Source organism: Aulonocara stuartgranti, assembly GCF_965226115.1.
Source record: "Aulonocara stuartgranti genome assembly, chromosome: 19".
Lineage (NCBI taxonomy): Eukaryota > Metazoa > Chordata > Actinopteri > Cichliformes > Cichlidae > Aulonocara > Aulonocara stuartgranti.
Window position 1 is genome coordinate 2,291,238 of NC_138955.1, and position 14,180 is coordinate 2,305,417.

The following is a 14,180-nucleotide window of genomic DNA, read 5'->3' on the forward strand; positions in this document are numbered from 1 at the left end:
CATTATTGGGTCAATGTCATTTCCAGAAATACAGCACCTGCTGAAACTCTTATACACTTGCTGTGTTTGTGTTTCACAGAAATGAAAGCTGCCTGGAGTCACACCGGTTGCCTTTGATTATGCTATCTTACACCTCTCCTCCCATGACCCCCTTTTCTCCTCTGCCACAATGAGGCATCTTCCTGTAAACGTGCCTCATGTTTATCCATTCATCAAGTGTCTTAATGTGCAAATGCTGCACCTGCACTGTACTGATACTCATCAAGCTTACGTTCTAGTATTGTGTATATGACTTATCAGATAAGAGAGCGTCAATGTGCTGACACTTTATATCAAATCTATCAATACACAGGCAACACTATAGCTCAGCGGATTGAGCAACTGACCGATAAGATGTAAATTTTACAGGCCTGGGTTTGAAACAGCCCTGAGCCATTTGCTGCTCTCTTCCAGCTTTCCAATCTACTTTCACCTTTTCTATCATAATAAAAGATAAAACCCCTCAAAAATGACTTAAAAAAAACATCTATCCATCCATTCTTTTTAACCACTTACCACACGGGTGAGTGTGGGTGGGGGGTCATTTGTACAGGTGACCCGGCTATTCAGCTTATAAGATGCTACTTCTGTTCCAACTGCTTGTCACATCCTTGCTGGAAGGCGCAAAGAAAGGATGTAAGTGGATGTAAGGTGTGTGGGCAAACTGAAATCCTCATGTCACCTGGTGCATATGTTCTTATCAGCACTCTGTAGTCACAAATAGATTTTCTTTCTTTTCTTTTTTTAAACTGAGGTACAACAGACAGAACGTGCAAAAGCACTCACATGCCACACCGCACATGCGTGCACGGTAAGATATTTTGAACAAGCACAAACAAACATCCTATATTCTAGTTGTGTTAACACTCTTGAGGAAACACGCAAGCACAGTTTAATGTGAGACACAGAGGCCACTCGGAGGTCACGTGATGTGTGTATCTGGCTGGGCGGCTGGCAGCGTGGACTCTGATGGCGCCGGGGTGCTCATGGTCGCCGGGGACAGCTCCTCTCTAATTCTGGAAGAAAGTCATCATCATGCCACTGTGTTGATAAATCACATGTAGGCACTCATGTTCTCACAGCCGCTGCTTTTTTGGCTAAACATGGAATGTGGGGACCAATAAATCTTAAAGGGCTTCTTAATTGCAAGGATGAGGCACAGTTTTTATTCTTGTGCATTCCTTCAGCATCTTACCCGGCTACATCGTTCTCCGTGAAGCTCCTCTTCTCAGTGGAGGCCGGCAGAGCCACCTGTCGGCTGACTTGGCTGTCAGGAAGATGCGGAGTTGCGGTTAAATACAGAACCTCACAGTGAAAAGTCATGTTTTAGCACAGTGGTGTCTTTTCACTGAGGCCTCCAGCCTGTCTAGCGAAGGGGTTACTCCGGGTCAGCACAACGCACATGGATTTGCATGCTGCAAACTTCAGCTGCCAAATGTTCTGTGTTATTCTGCTGGTCTAACTGCCAGACCGAGGTTAACCTGAATATACTTCTCCTCATGCCTGCCTTGCCCCTATACATCCAGCTCTCCTGCACACTCCTTCCTGAAAATCATGTTACCAGCTGCTCTCTGACCACAAGTGTTCAAAGAACAAAATAAGCTGCGAGTGCACGTGAAGAGAGGCCAATAGGGTGAAAGCAAATCGACGTGACCAGATGTTTGTTTCCAAGCACACGACTCTGCGGCCTGGGCCTATTTTTACTATTGTGCCCAGACTCTTTCTTCATTCTTTTTAAGCAGCTGCATGGAAAAGAAAATTGCTTGAAGCCTAACTGATGTTTTATGGTATCCTCTTCTGCTGAGAAAATGGCTGTTTAAAACATTAAAAAGAGGGAGGAGTCATCAGAAGCTGTGACTGAACCTCTGCACAGTGTCACTGCACTTTGTTCTTCAGAGTTAATTGCCGCAGCAGTGTCAGTTCATTCTGGGGGATTACAAAAGGATTCGAATGTATTAAAATCGGGATGAAGTCAATGAGCGAACAAAGCGTCCAGCACGACTTTTGCTAAGTCAAACATAAACAAATAATTGCAGCGTTTCATTACCTTTCTCTGCATCCATTCATTTTAGCAAAGAGAAGCCGGAGCACTTGTTCCTTTTGCTCCCAAGTGAGATCAGAGATTTCAACTTCGCTCCCCGGTTGATCCGTCCTTCAAGACAAGCAGATGAAATCACATTTCAGTGTCACTTTTGTTGTGTAAATTCTTTTACTCAATGAATATGAACCACAAAGATGTTTGCTGACCACTGAACAAGCTGGGAATCAGCACTAGTAAACATAAGGAATTAAAAATATCAGGAAGATACACACAGCGTATGGAAATGATGAGAAGGGCAGGACACCTACCATGTCGCAGCCGCCTCCATGTCTGAATAGACAGAGTTGGTACTGTGGGCAGTTTTATGGAAGGTGCGGATGGGTGGGAACTTTATCTTTCCTGCTGTGGCTTCTCTAAACCTCCTACGATAACTCTGCAGTGCCTCCTGTCTGTATTGGAGCCTGCTGTCCTTGATCTCCTTCCTCACATGACCCAGTGCTTCATGGAAGAACTCCTCCAGCTCTTGGCGCTTTGCTACAATGGTGCTCGCCAGTTGCTTCACATGCTTCATTTCCTTTTCTCGCATCGCGAGCACTTTCTGCAGCTTGTCCAGCTCCACCTGGCTGGCCTGGATGGTGACCAGGTTCGCCTCCTCTTTCTTCTCCTGCTGCTCAATCTCCACGGCTTTGAGCTGCAGGGCCTCCTCCAGGGAAGCCACCTCGGCCCTCAGTTCAGTTAGCTTCTGTTTTTGAGTCCCCATCTGTGCTGCGTTGTCCTTTACCGTCAACTCCAGCATGCTCTAGGTGAGCAGGAAACGGATAACACAGAGTTAATTTTAGAAAATCCTCTCACTTTTATTCCAGTGTAGAACAAGGAACAGATATTGACTTGTGTTCCAGCCTGTTCTGCTCAGTGAGTGGTCAAAGTTTCAGTAAGCCAGGTTTCCTCTACTGATTAGCTGTCATCATCAGAGGTAAGATTAATGTGCCCAGCATTTATTTATGTTTAAGAATCACAGCCAGAAAACGGCCAAGGATAAGCTACTTTATTTGAACCCAGACACCAGTGGAAACTCGCCACAACCACTGACCGCTGAGAGGCTGGATAGTAGTCAGAAGATGAGGGGGGTGGGAGTGGGACCACAAGCAAAATACACAGGATCAGCACAAGTAAACAACACAAGGGAAAAACCACCTGAAATATATTCTGCACAGATCTGACAAGTGTTTCATAACTGAAAGTGATTTAAAATGTCTTTATGGAGATGAATGGCCTCTGTCCAGGGACTGCTGGTGCCTAATAGCTACTCTGGTGTTTGCTGTCCTTTGGTTTAAACATACCTTGTCCAATGCCAGTGAGGTGTTTTCCTCAGTCAGTAACTTTGCTAACTTCTGCAGATCCTCTGCCTCCTTTATGTGATATTTCAGCTTGTCAATGAGGCAATCGCGCTCCTTGATCACAGAGTGCAAAGCATCTTTCAATCGCCTAAACAGTTTACAGCATAAAAGAGAGACACTGAAAAATGAATCAACAGTTATGAACACGCACCAGTCTTGATATTGTGTTCAGCAGTATTTGCAGTCAATTCCTAGCCTGCTGCAAAAAAAATATTAATTTATTTATTTGTGAAATACAGTCCAAAAAATGAAAATAAAAGTATAAACCCTGTCAGTTCTAAGATTTTGTGCATCAGTGTTTAGTCTTTATGAGCACTTAAAATTAGATAAACACAACCTCAGATGATCTATAAAACATGGCATATTATACTGAGTCAAGAACAACTTGGCTGATGAAGCAGTGTATGGGGAAAACTAAGTACTAGTTACACAGAGATCATGAGAGCAACTATCAGTCAGATGCTGCTACTCAAATGATATGAAATGTGACCATGTTCACAGAAGCAAAGGTTTTGGCAGTTTGTTCATCTGGTGCATTCAGATGTGTGTAGACACAATTCCAATTAGGAAAAATATCGGCAATGATCTCAGAGAATCTGGGAACGGTTATTAGCTCATTTTAAACAATCTGAAGTCCTTCTACAGTGAAGGATTGTTCACAAGTGGAAAACACTCAAGGAAGTTGCCAATCTTTGCAAAAGTAGATGTTCCAGCTAAGAGAAATTAAAAAAAGACTACTAAGGCCCCAGTTAGCATGTAACTTCTGTACAAAAACAAACAAACAAACAAAGTATTGCATCTTTGCCTCGTCTTTCTAAAAAAAGACATGTCAGTATGACTTCGGTTTGCAAAGATGCATCTTAGACAAACCACAAAACCTCTAGAACAATATCCTTTGGAGAAACAAGACCAAAATTGAGTTGTTGCCCATAATTTATAGTGCCACATTTCATGACAAGCAAACACAAGATATCAGCACAAATACCTCAAACCGACTGCCAAGCACGGTGGTGGAGGAGTGATGGTTTGGGCACCTTGCAGTCATTGAGTCGACCACGAACTCCTCTGTACACCAAAGTATTCTAGAATCAAAATGAGAGGCCATCTGTCTGATAGCTAAGGCTTGACTCGGTCATGCCAGTGGTCAGGACAATGATCCCGAGCACAGCATCAAATCTACAACAGAATGGCCAAAAAAAAGAAAAAGACTAACAATGACCTGGTCAAAGCGCCACCTTTAACCCGAGTGAAATGATCTTAAGCTGCGCATGAATAATTGCTGCAAACCTCAATAAACTGAAGCAAAATTGTAAAGAAAAGTGGGTCAGAATTCCTCCACAATGATATAAGAGGCACACGGTCACACAGTAACGTTATTTCTGCTAAATGACGATGGCAATTTTATTCATACAGCACATTTCATTATACTTCAGCTCAGTGTATTTTAAACAGACAATAAAGGTGGTGTGGATGTACTTAGTTTTTCACACACTGCTTCTTTGTTCTGGCTTAGTTTTTGTTCATTAAAGGATGTCCTTGACGAATATGTCATCTGTTGATGTCCTGATACACAAAACTTGAATGTAATTCAAAGAAAATATTATTTTTACCATGACTGCATATTTCAAAGTTATTAAGTAGTGCATATTACAATAATATAATAAGGACATTTTCTTTTGTAAGCCTCGTAAAGTGAATTAACTGAATGACTGCACTTGACTTTTTAAGATCACCCACATGTGTCCAAAATTAAATCAATTACCGACACCAAGAGCAAACCGACAGGACCACACCAGTATCAATGTAAATGTTTTATGAGCTGTAAAAAATAACTAAACACAGCAGAGGCAGTGCACATCTTATGGCCTCAAAAGTAATAAACTATGGTCTTCCACACACACACTTTACTTTTTCCTCGCTGCAGCATGGCTGAGGATGTGTTCCTTGGAACATGACGAGCCGGCGTGGTCAAAAAATAACATCAGTTCTAGCGAAATCTATTTTTATACATAATCACTCATATGAGTAAATTATTTTCTCTTTGCACTTTGCATGACAGTGCAATTTATAGAGCAAAATTAGACTGTAAAGTGACAGCAAAACAAACAAACAAACAAACAAAGGACTCACACAATGGCTTCACGGTGGTCCTCCGCCATCTTGGCCATTGTTTGACTACATGCCTTTGTTTCTTTCTCCAAGCGTTCCTGAAGGGAAATTTACAGCTTTTTCACTCTTTCAACTTTCAATATTAAAGCTTCTTTTTCACCAACATCTTTTGCACTTAGACATTTGTACCTGGTCAAACCGAGCATCAGATGGGAAAAAGGTCATTTAAGTGACTTTGACCATTTGGTACCAAATGGTTCTGAGTGTTTCAGAAATTGCTGCTCTGCTCAGGATTTTTCACTCTAGAGTTTACAGACAGCAGCCAAAAAACGAGAGAATTTGCAGTGAGCAGCGGTTCTGTTGGAGAAAATGTCTTGTTGATACCAGACATGAGAGAAGAATGGCCAGACTGCTTTAAGCCGATAGGAAGAGCACTTTTGGGACAAGGTGGAACGGAAGATTCACATCACAGATCTGCAGAAACTGTGTTGCTGTCATGTCAGCACCTTGTTAAATCTATGCCGTGAAGAATGAAGACATTTCTAAAACCAAAAGGGGGTCCAAGCTGGTCCTAGCAAGACATAGCTAACAAAGTTGACCAGTAAGTGTAGTTCCAAACCCGGGGGAGAATTTTTGGATTATATTCCTGACTTCCTACCATTTCTTTTAAGAACTGATCCTCCTTCTCTCTTAGGTGTTGCATTAGCTTCTTGTAAGCATCATCGCTGCTTTGTTTCATCTGGAATATGAAAAACCATGGTTACTGGTCACATTTTAATATCCTTACATGTAATAAGTATTTTTTTTGTGGGTTTTTTTTTGTGTGTCCTCACGTGAACGATATCCTGCTCCCTTTGGACTTCTATTTCTTTCATCTTTCTCATTTCTTCCTGGATCATGTTAAGCTCACTGACCTTTTGAATTAGACAAACACACACAGACACAAAAACAGAATCCTGGGTATTAAATGCCATGTCTCAACTGTACGCATAAATCCACTTAGACTGGATCTGGTGCAAACATCCCACAAGTGCAGCTTGTAATACTTAGGAAGATTTCATCGTGGAGTTCAAATGGCCAATGCTCTTTTGCAAACTGACTTCAGCACAGATCACTCGTGCTAAATACCTCAAGATGCTACTGTGGAGAAGCCAGTCTGAGCAAAATGTGACAAAATGACCAAAGTCATGAGAAACTAGGAAAACACGCACCCACAAACATGTACATGACGAGTAAATGAGAGGCTATCAACCATCTGATTACAACGTTAGGCCTAATCGTTATTCTGCAGATAACTCCGTTCGCATTCGTCGACTTCAGAGAGCCACTCGACAGTATTTACACAAGCTGGTTTGCGTCATCTGCAATTTTCACTGTGTGGGATCTATCAAGTGGTCAAGCCTTCCAAAAATACCTTCCAGTTTAAAGTTCACAGCGATTAGTACAGCCTAAATATGTCTTTTCCTGATGCTGCAAATTGAACATATGCAGGACAGTTATAAAAATAACTGTTTTAAAACACAGCTTATCACTATTGGAATAGTTTGGATAGTCATCAAAACATACATTACACAGAGATAAGCAGTCATACTGACATAGAAGCTATGGAATGAATGTTTATGTAAACAATAACCTACAAAAATTAGCTTTTAGCAAAAACTACTGAATCAGCCAACCTGATGGAAGGGGAAAGGCTGTTCCACAGTTTGGTTGCTAAAACATCAAAAGCGTGGTCACCTCTTGGTTTTAAGAACAGTTAAAAAACACTGATAACATAATTAAAGAGGCTGCAGGCCTGTAGTATAAGCCAGACCATGTAGAGTCCACGAAAAAATGAATTCTACATTTCACTGAAAGCCAAGAGAGGGTGGCAAAAATAGGCCCTATATGCCAACGCTGCATCCTAGGCCAACTCGATGTCTTCCAGGAAGGATTAAGCATTCAGCTCATGTGACCTTACAGTAAGAAAAGGGCTGTAAACAGCATGTTTTGGGTCACATCTCTGGAGTTAGCCACAGAATTTTCCACTGACTGATCGTATGTGAGAGGTCCATACATTTATGTAACAGGCTTGTTTTAAGTTGGTCCAAACCAGGCTTCTTTTTTCATCCATCATGTAAAAAGAGCTGGAGGATGGAAAACAGCTGCTAGCAAAAGGCTTTCTGTACATTTTTTTTTGTCTCCACTTGTCAAGCAAGCAATGCAAAATTTCTTTATTTTAATTATAAGAAGCTGAGTGCAGGGATGGAAGAGTCAAAAGTTCCTTTGCATTTTAGCGTAAGGATATGTGTGATATGTGAGGTATGGTTAACACATCAAGACCAGCAACGAGACTGCTTTTCTCCAACCAAGCACTTTTAAATTATGCTTTTCCCCCCTGTAGCCACTGACGTGGATTTAAATAACATTGGACCATGTAACTTGGAATGTGTGGGGTTTGTTTTTTGCTTTATGGTCACTTTGTTTGGTTGTTTTCTTACATAATAAATATCCACATAATTGCACACAAGACAGCTGTTGAGACACAGCGCAGCACATTTTTGTGATGCTACAGGTTTAACATGAGTACAGTAAATCACAAGCTCTACTGGAGTTTTCTGCCATGTACATACTAGGCATGTGGAGCATGTTTCGTGGACCAGATGTGAAAGTGCCTGTCTTTCTTTTAGTGTGGCTGAGTTTTATATGAACTCACCAATTTGTCCTTCTCTTCTCGGGCAAGTGCCTGCTGAGTTTGTAAGGCCTTCTCCAGCACACAAATCTGTAAAGTAACAGTTTAAATCATCCAAGAAAACACCACATTGATCACTTACATGAGGGCTGTCAACCTAATTTTACATATTCATGGGCCACACACTGCACACTTTGAGCTTTTTTAAACAGAGAGTGTTTTACTGTGAAAGATTACGACGGAATATTAGGGCCACATTAAGAAAGAAAAAATATTGTTGATCATATTGAGGGGCGATCGTGGCTCAAGAGTTGGGAGTTTGCCTTGTAATCGGAAGGTTGCCGGTTCGAGCCCCGGCTCGGACAGTCTCGGTCGTTGTGTCCTTGCAAGACACTTCACCCGTTGCACTGGTGGTGGTCAGAGGGCCCGGTGGCGCCAGTGTCCGGCAGCCTCGCCTCTGTCAGTGCGCCCCAGGGTGGCTGTGGCTACAATGTAGCTGCCATCACCAGTGTGTGTGAATGTGTGGATGACTGGATGTGTAAAGCGCTTTGGGGTCTTAGGGACTAGTAAGGCGCTATAAATACAGACCATTTACAGGCCATATTAAAAAATAAAGTCAAAAATCAATTTTGAGAAAAATGTGGAAATTACTGATGTTTTTCCATATGTGAATATATGTGATATCAAAAAATCACAACAACAACAATTATAATAATATAATTAGTAATAACATTAGTAATAACACCACTCCCACCATCACTACTGCTGCTACAATTTCTACTACTTCTTGATAGCAATAAGAATGCTGAAAAGGAGAGGTAATTAATGAAATACAAATAGAAATAATGATAAAACGGGGGTGCTAAGATGGGAACTAGGAATTAGGCACTGGTGATTGTACAGGGTGATCCTCGTTAGGACTACCAAGGTTTTTGGGAGAGAGGTTGGTGTCATTATAGGGCAGGTCGGCAGTATTTTTGTTCTTTATTCAATAAATTATTTTTGTCTTTTATGGTGTTGTATATAGAAAGTAGAAATGATCCTAATCTACCAACTTTGATCTTAAATGGGCCAGTCCAGTAAATCTCCCCTTTCTGTTGGTGGAAAGAACTTTAAGTACACATTTAATCCTTGAGATATCTTCATAAATGAAAAGAAGTGCAATTTCAGCAGTAAGTCTCAGTTTTCTACATATAAAGAAATGCTACAGTAGTAAATGACAGAAATCTGTCAGCACAACTGATAATTTAAATGTTGGTTTAAATTATAAGAAATTAATGTGTAATATTACTCAAAACGTTCTGGTAGCACATTGCCTAAACTATTATAAAACATAAAGGTTTGCTTAATTTACTTTAAATTTCTTATTCATTTTTTTTCCACTGTGGATATAAAGCATACATTTTTGTAGTAAATAGTGAAAAAACAGAAACTTTTCCATCATTTGATTGTTTATCTATGACTTGATTAATTTTGGCTTCATCTTTGGTCTGAAGTCTATATCAGTAGAAAAATCCTACATTTATGCCCTCCTTTCCAAAGTCATAGAGGGCCAGATTGGAGTCTTTGTTGGGCCGATTCTGGCCCTCCAGCCTTATGTTTGACACCCCTGATTTACACCTAACATATGAAAGTTTGACAATTTTGTATTAGCTTTTATTGTACTTTCGGTTGGCACTGCTTTAAAATATTCAGTTGAGTTATTCCGGGACCTTTTCCTCTTTAGCTGCCAGCTGTCTCTCCCAGTGGCCTGCTATATGGATCGCGTCTTTCTCCGCGTGGTACAGCTGATTGGTGAGATGCTCGTTTGCGCGTGCCACCTTCTGACAAGACTCGGTGTAGTCCCTCAGGGACTGCTCGGTGGCCTTTAACCTCAGCTCCCACAGGACGGCGTTGGCCTTGGCCTTCTCCACGTCCGACTCTTTGTCCGTTTTCGAGTCCCGTTTGCCTTCCTTCTTTTCTTTCCTGAAACAAAACCCAAAGAGGAGTTCAAGTTTCCGTTTGTACTTCAGCTCGGCTAACAACAACAAAACGCACACTTACCCGCCTTTGGTCTTTTTAGGGTTGGAGGCTTTATTCGTCGGCATCGCTGCTACAATTACTGCTACAACAACCGAGTGCTAGAACAAAGAGGAAAAGCTGAGGGCAAATAATAACACTGAAAGATGAGTAGCTCCAGTAACCTGCTGGGAATGTTTGGGTCAAAGGTTGTTGCCAAGGGCACGATGTAGACTTTTTTTTTGTATAAACTTTATTGATATGCAACAAATAGCTCGTTACAATGGTTGTGCTAGCCGTCTCCATCAATTCCGTTGTTTTTTATTCAATAGTAACAGCTGTTTAGTTTTTTTTTCTTTAAGAGAACCGAGTCCACAGATCTCCCGCCCACAGGGAAAGCGTTCCTGAGTCTGGGGTGGAGGTGGCACTGTTAAAAAAGCGCTGTATCCGTAGTTTTCAGCCTTTTATGATGAACAACCAGCAGACACTATAGTCACATAACTTCAGGGACCTACTTGGGACATGTGCATGTAATCTCCAATGTATGATGGTGCTTGTCTATGACTGCGGTCAAGTGAGCCCTCACTTACGAAGTCGCAGTCAAGCTAGCCGCCCCGCCAGCCGCACCTAAAATGTTGTTGCACTACTCTTACGCATATTACGGTATAGGTGCCGACTGGCTTAGAAACGCAGTGTTTTCTGTCCTGACACTATTTTACTTCACAATCCACTCCCAGTTTTGGTTAATCTCCACTTTCACCCCTGTGATCCACAGCCCAAATTACTGTATGATTCAGAGAAAATTAACAATAAAATTTACCCAATTTACTCAACTATACTTTTAATGTCCTCATCTTTGAGCTCAGATTACAGGAAAACTGAAAGAGGTGACGCAGATATCTCACTGGATTATGACTCTGGGTGACCCCCACTCTGCATGCTGTGATCCACAGCCAAAATTACTGTACAGTTTTTGAGAAAATTCATGGTAAAATCTTCCCATTTTGCTTTACTGTACTCTACATATTGACATCTTTGATCTCCGATTACAGGAAAACTGTAAGAGGTGACGCAGATATTTCACTGGATTATGAATCTAGGCCATCTCCACTCTTCACCCTGTGATCCACAGCCAAAATTACTGTACGGATTTTGAGAAAATTGATAGTAAACTTTGCACAATTTACTCTACTGTACTCTATATATTCTCATCTTTGAGCTTAGATTACAGGAAAACTGTAAGAGGTGACGCAGATATCTCACTGGATTATGACTCTGGGTGACCCCCACTCTGCACCCTGTGATCCACAGCAAAAATTACTGTACGGATTTCTGATAAAATTAAATCCTATTCCATTACCAAACAAAATGAGTTCATTGAAGTATTTGCTTAGCTACAAGAAATGTCTTTCCACACACAATTTAAATTTTTCAAAATGTCATTCACACACCACCTCAAGTATCAACTTCAGTTTTAGACATTATTTATTCAGTGCTTAATCACAACAATAGTCAACTTAAGGCACTTACATAATAAGTTAAACCTTACAATAATACATACAGAGAAAAACCCAACAATCATATGACCCCCTATGAGCAACAGTGGGAAGGAAAAACTCCCTTTTAACAGGAAGAAACCTCCGGCAGAACCAGGCTCAGGGAGGGGCGGCCATCTGCCTCAACCGGTCAGGGTGAGAAATTACATTTCTCAGATTACTGATTTCTCATATTACTACTACACAGTTTAGATACACTCAACAAAAATATAAACGCAACACCTTTGTTACTGCTCCCATTCCCCATGGGATGGACGTAGAGACCGAAAATTCATTCCAGATACACAATATAACCATCCCTCCCAAACAGTGGTCACAAATCAGTCCAAATGTGTGGTAGTGGGCACATCTGCCATATTGAGATAATCCATCCCACCTCACAGGTGTGCCACATCAGGATGCTGATCTGACATCATGAGTAGTGCACAGGTGTACCTCAGACTGCCCACAACAAAAGGCCACCCTGGAATGTGCAGTTTTGTCTCACAGCAAAATGCCACAGATGCCACAAGCAATGAGGGAGCGTGCAATTGGCATGCTGACAGCAGGAATGTCAACCAGATCTGTCGCCTGTGCATTGAATGTTCATTTCTCAACCATAAGCCGTCTCCACAGGCGTTTCAGAGAATATGGCAGCACATCCAACCGGCCTCACAACCGCAGACCTCGTGTAACCACACCAGCCCAGGACCTCCACATCCAGCAGGTTCACCTCCAAGATCGTCTGAGACCAGCCACCCAGACAGCTGCTGGAAAAATTGGTTTGCACAACCAAACAATTTCTGCACAAACTGTCAGAAACCGTCTCAGGGACGCTCAACTGCATGCCCGTCGTCCTCATCGGGGTCTTGACCTGACTCCAGCTCGTCGCCGTAACAGACTTGTGTGGGAAAATGCTCACATTCGATGGCGTCTGGCACGTTGGAGAGGTGTGCGCTTCACGGATGAATCATGGTTCACATTGTTCAGGGCAGATGGCAGCTGAGAATGTCCCAGTTCTTGCATGGCCAGCATACTCACCGGACATGTCACCCATTGAGCATGTTCGGGATGTGCTTGACCGGCGTATACGACAGCGTGTACCAGTTCCCACGAATATCCAACAACCTCGCACAGCCATTGAAGTGGAGTGGACCAACATTCCAAAGGCCACAATTGACAATCTGATAGACTCCATGCGACGATGTGTTGCACTGCATGAGGCAAATGGTGGTCACACCAGATACTGACCGGTTCTGGGTCCCCAGACCCCCAATAGCGCAAAAAACTGCACATTCCAGGGTGGCCTTTTGTTGTGGGCAGTCTGAGGTACACCTGTGCACTACTCATGATGTCAGATCAGCATCCTGATGTGGCACACCTGTGAGGTGGGATGGATTATCTCAATATGGCAGATGTGCCCACTACCACACATTTGGACTGATTTGTGACCACTGTTTGGGAGGGATGGTTATATTGTGTATCTGGAATGAATTTTCGGTCTCTACGTCCATCCCATGGGGAATGGGAGCAGTAACAAAGGTGTTGCGTTTATATTTTTGTTGAGTGTATCTAAACTGTGTAGTAGTAATATGAGAAATCAGTAATCTGAGAAATGTAATTTCTCACCCTGACCGGTTGAGGCAGATGGCCGCCCCTCCCTGAGCCTGGTTCTGCCGGAGGTTTCTTCCTGTTAAAAGGGAGTTTTTCCTTCCCACTGTTGCTCATAGGGGGTCATATGATTGTTGGGTTTTTCTCTGTATGTATTATTGTAAGGTTTAACTTATTATGTAAGTGCCTTAAGTTGACTATTGTTGTGATTAAGCACTGAATAAATAATGTCTAAAACTGAAGTTGATACTTGAGGTGGTGTGTGAATGACATTTTGAAAAATTTAAATTGTGTGTGGAAAGACATTTCTTGTAGCTAAGCAAATACTTCAATGAACTCATTTTGTTTGGTAATGGAATAGGATTTAATTTTATCAGAAATCCGTACAGTAATTTTTGCTGTGGATCACAGGGTGCAGAGTGGGGGTCACCCAGAGTCATAATCCAGTGAGATATCTGCGTCACCTCTTACAGTTTTCCTGTAATCTAAGCTCAAAGATGAGAATATATAGAGTACAGTAGAGTAAATTGTGCAAAGTTTACTATCAATTTTCTCAAAATCCGTACAGTAATTTTGGCTGTGGATCACAGGGTGAAGAGTGGAGATGGCCTAGATTCATAATCCAGTGAAATATCTGCGTCACCTCTTACAGTTTTCCTGTAATCGGAGCTCAAAGATGTCAATATGTAGAGTACAGTAAAGCAAAATGGGAAGATTTTACTATCAATTTTCTCAAAAACTGTACAGTAATTTTGGCTGTGGATGACAGGGTGAAGAGT

At 41.8% G+C, this 14,180-nt stretch overlaps 1 protein-coding gene across 1 annotated transcript; it reads right to left on the bottom strand.

Annotated features, from left to right (window-relative positions):
- Positions 1-45: 45 nt before the first annotated feature.
- On the bottom strand, positions 46-11,560 carry bbof1a (basal body orientation factor 1a). The gene is made up of 12 exons (XM_082516366.1): positions 10,771-11,560; positions 10,301-10,377; positions 9,970-10,222; positions 8,282-8,347; positions 6,420-6,500; positions 6,245-6,325; positions 5,608-5,684; positions 3,421-3,565; positions 2,389-2,879; positions 2,087-2,191; positions 1,235-1,306; positions 46-1,055 (listed from the first exon to the last, which is right to left on the bottom strand). The coding sequence occupies exons 1-12, from the start codon at positions 10,783-10,785 to the stop codon at positions 962-964; spliced, it is 1,557 nt and encodes a 518-aa protein (XP_082372492.1). The 5' UTR covers positions 10,786-11,560; the 3' UTR covers positions 46-961.
- Positions 11,561-14,180: the final 2,620 nt, after the last annotated feature.

What these genes read in the sequence shown, in the direction of transcription:
- bbof1a (XM_082516366.1), bottom strand. An exon ending in CCTAAAAAGACCAAAGGCGG is followed by an intron (nt 10,223 to 10,300) that starts GTAAGTGTGCGT and finishes GTTTTGTTTCAG; the next exon opens with GAAAGAAAAGAAGGAAGGCA. An exon ending in ACGGAGAACGATGTAGCCGG is followed by an intron (nt 1,056 to 1,234) that starts GTAAGATGCTGA and finishes ACTTTCTTCCAG; the next exon opens with AATTAGAGAGGAGCTGTCCC.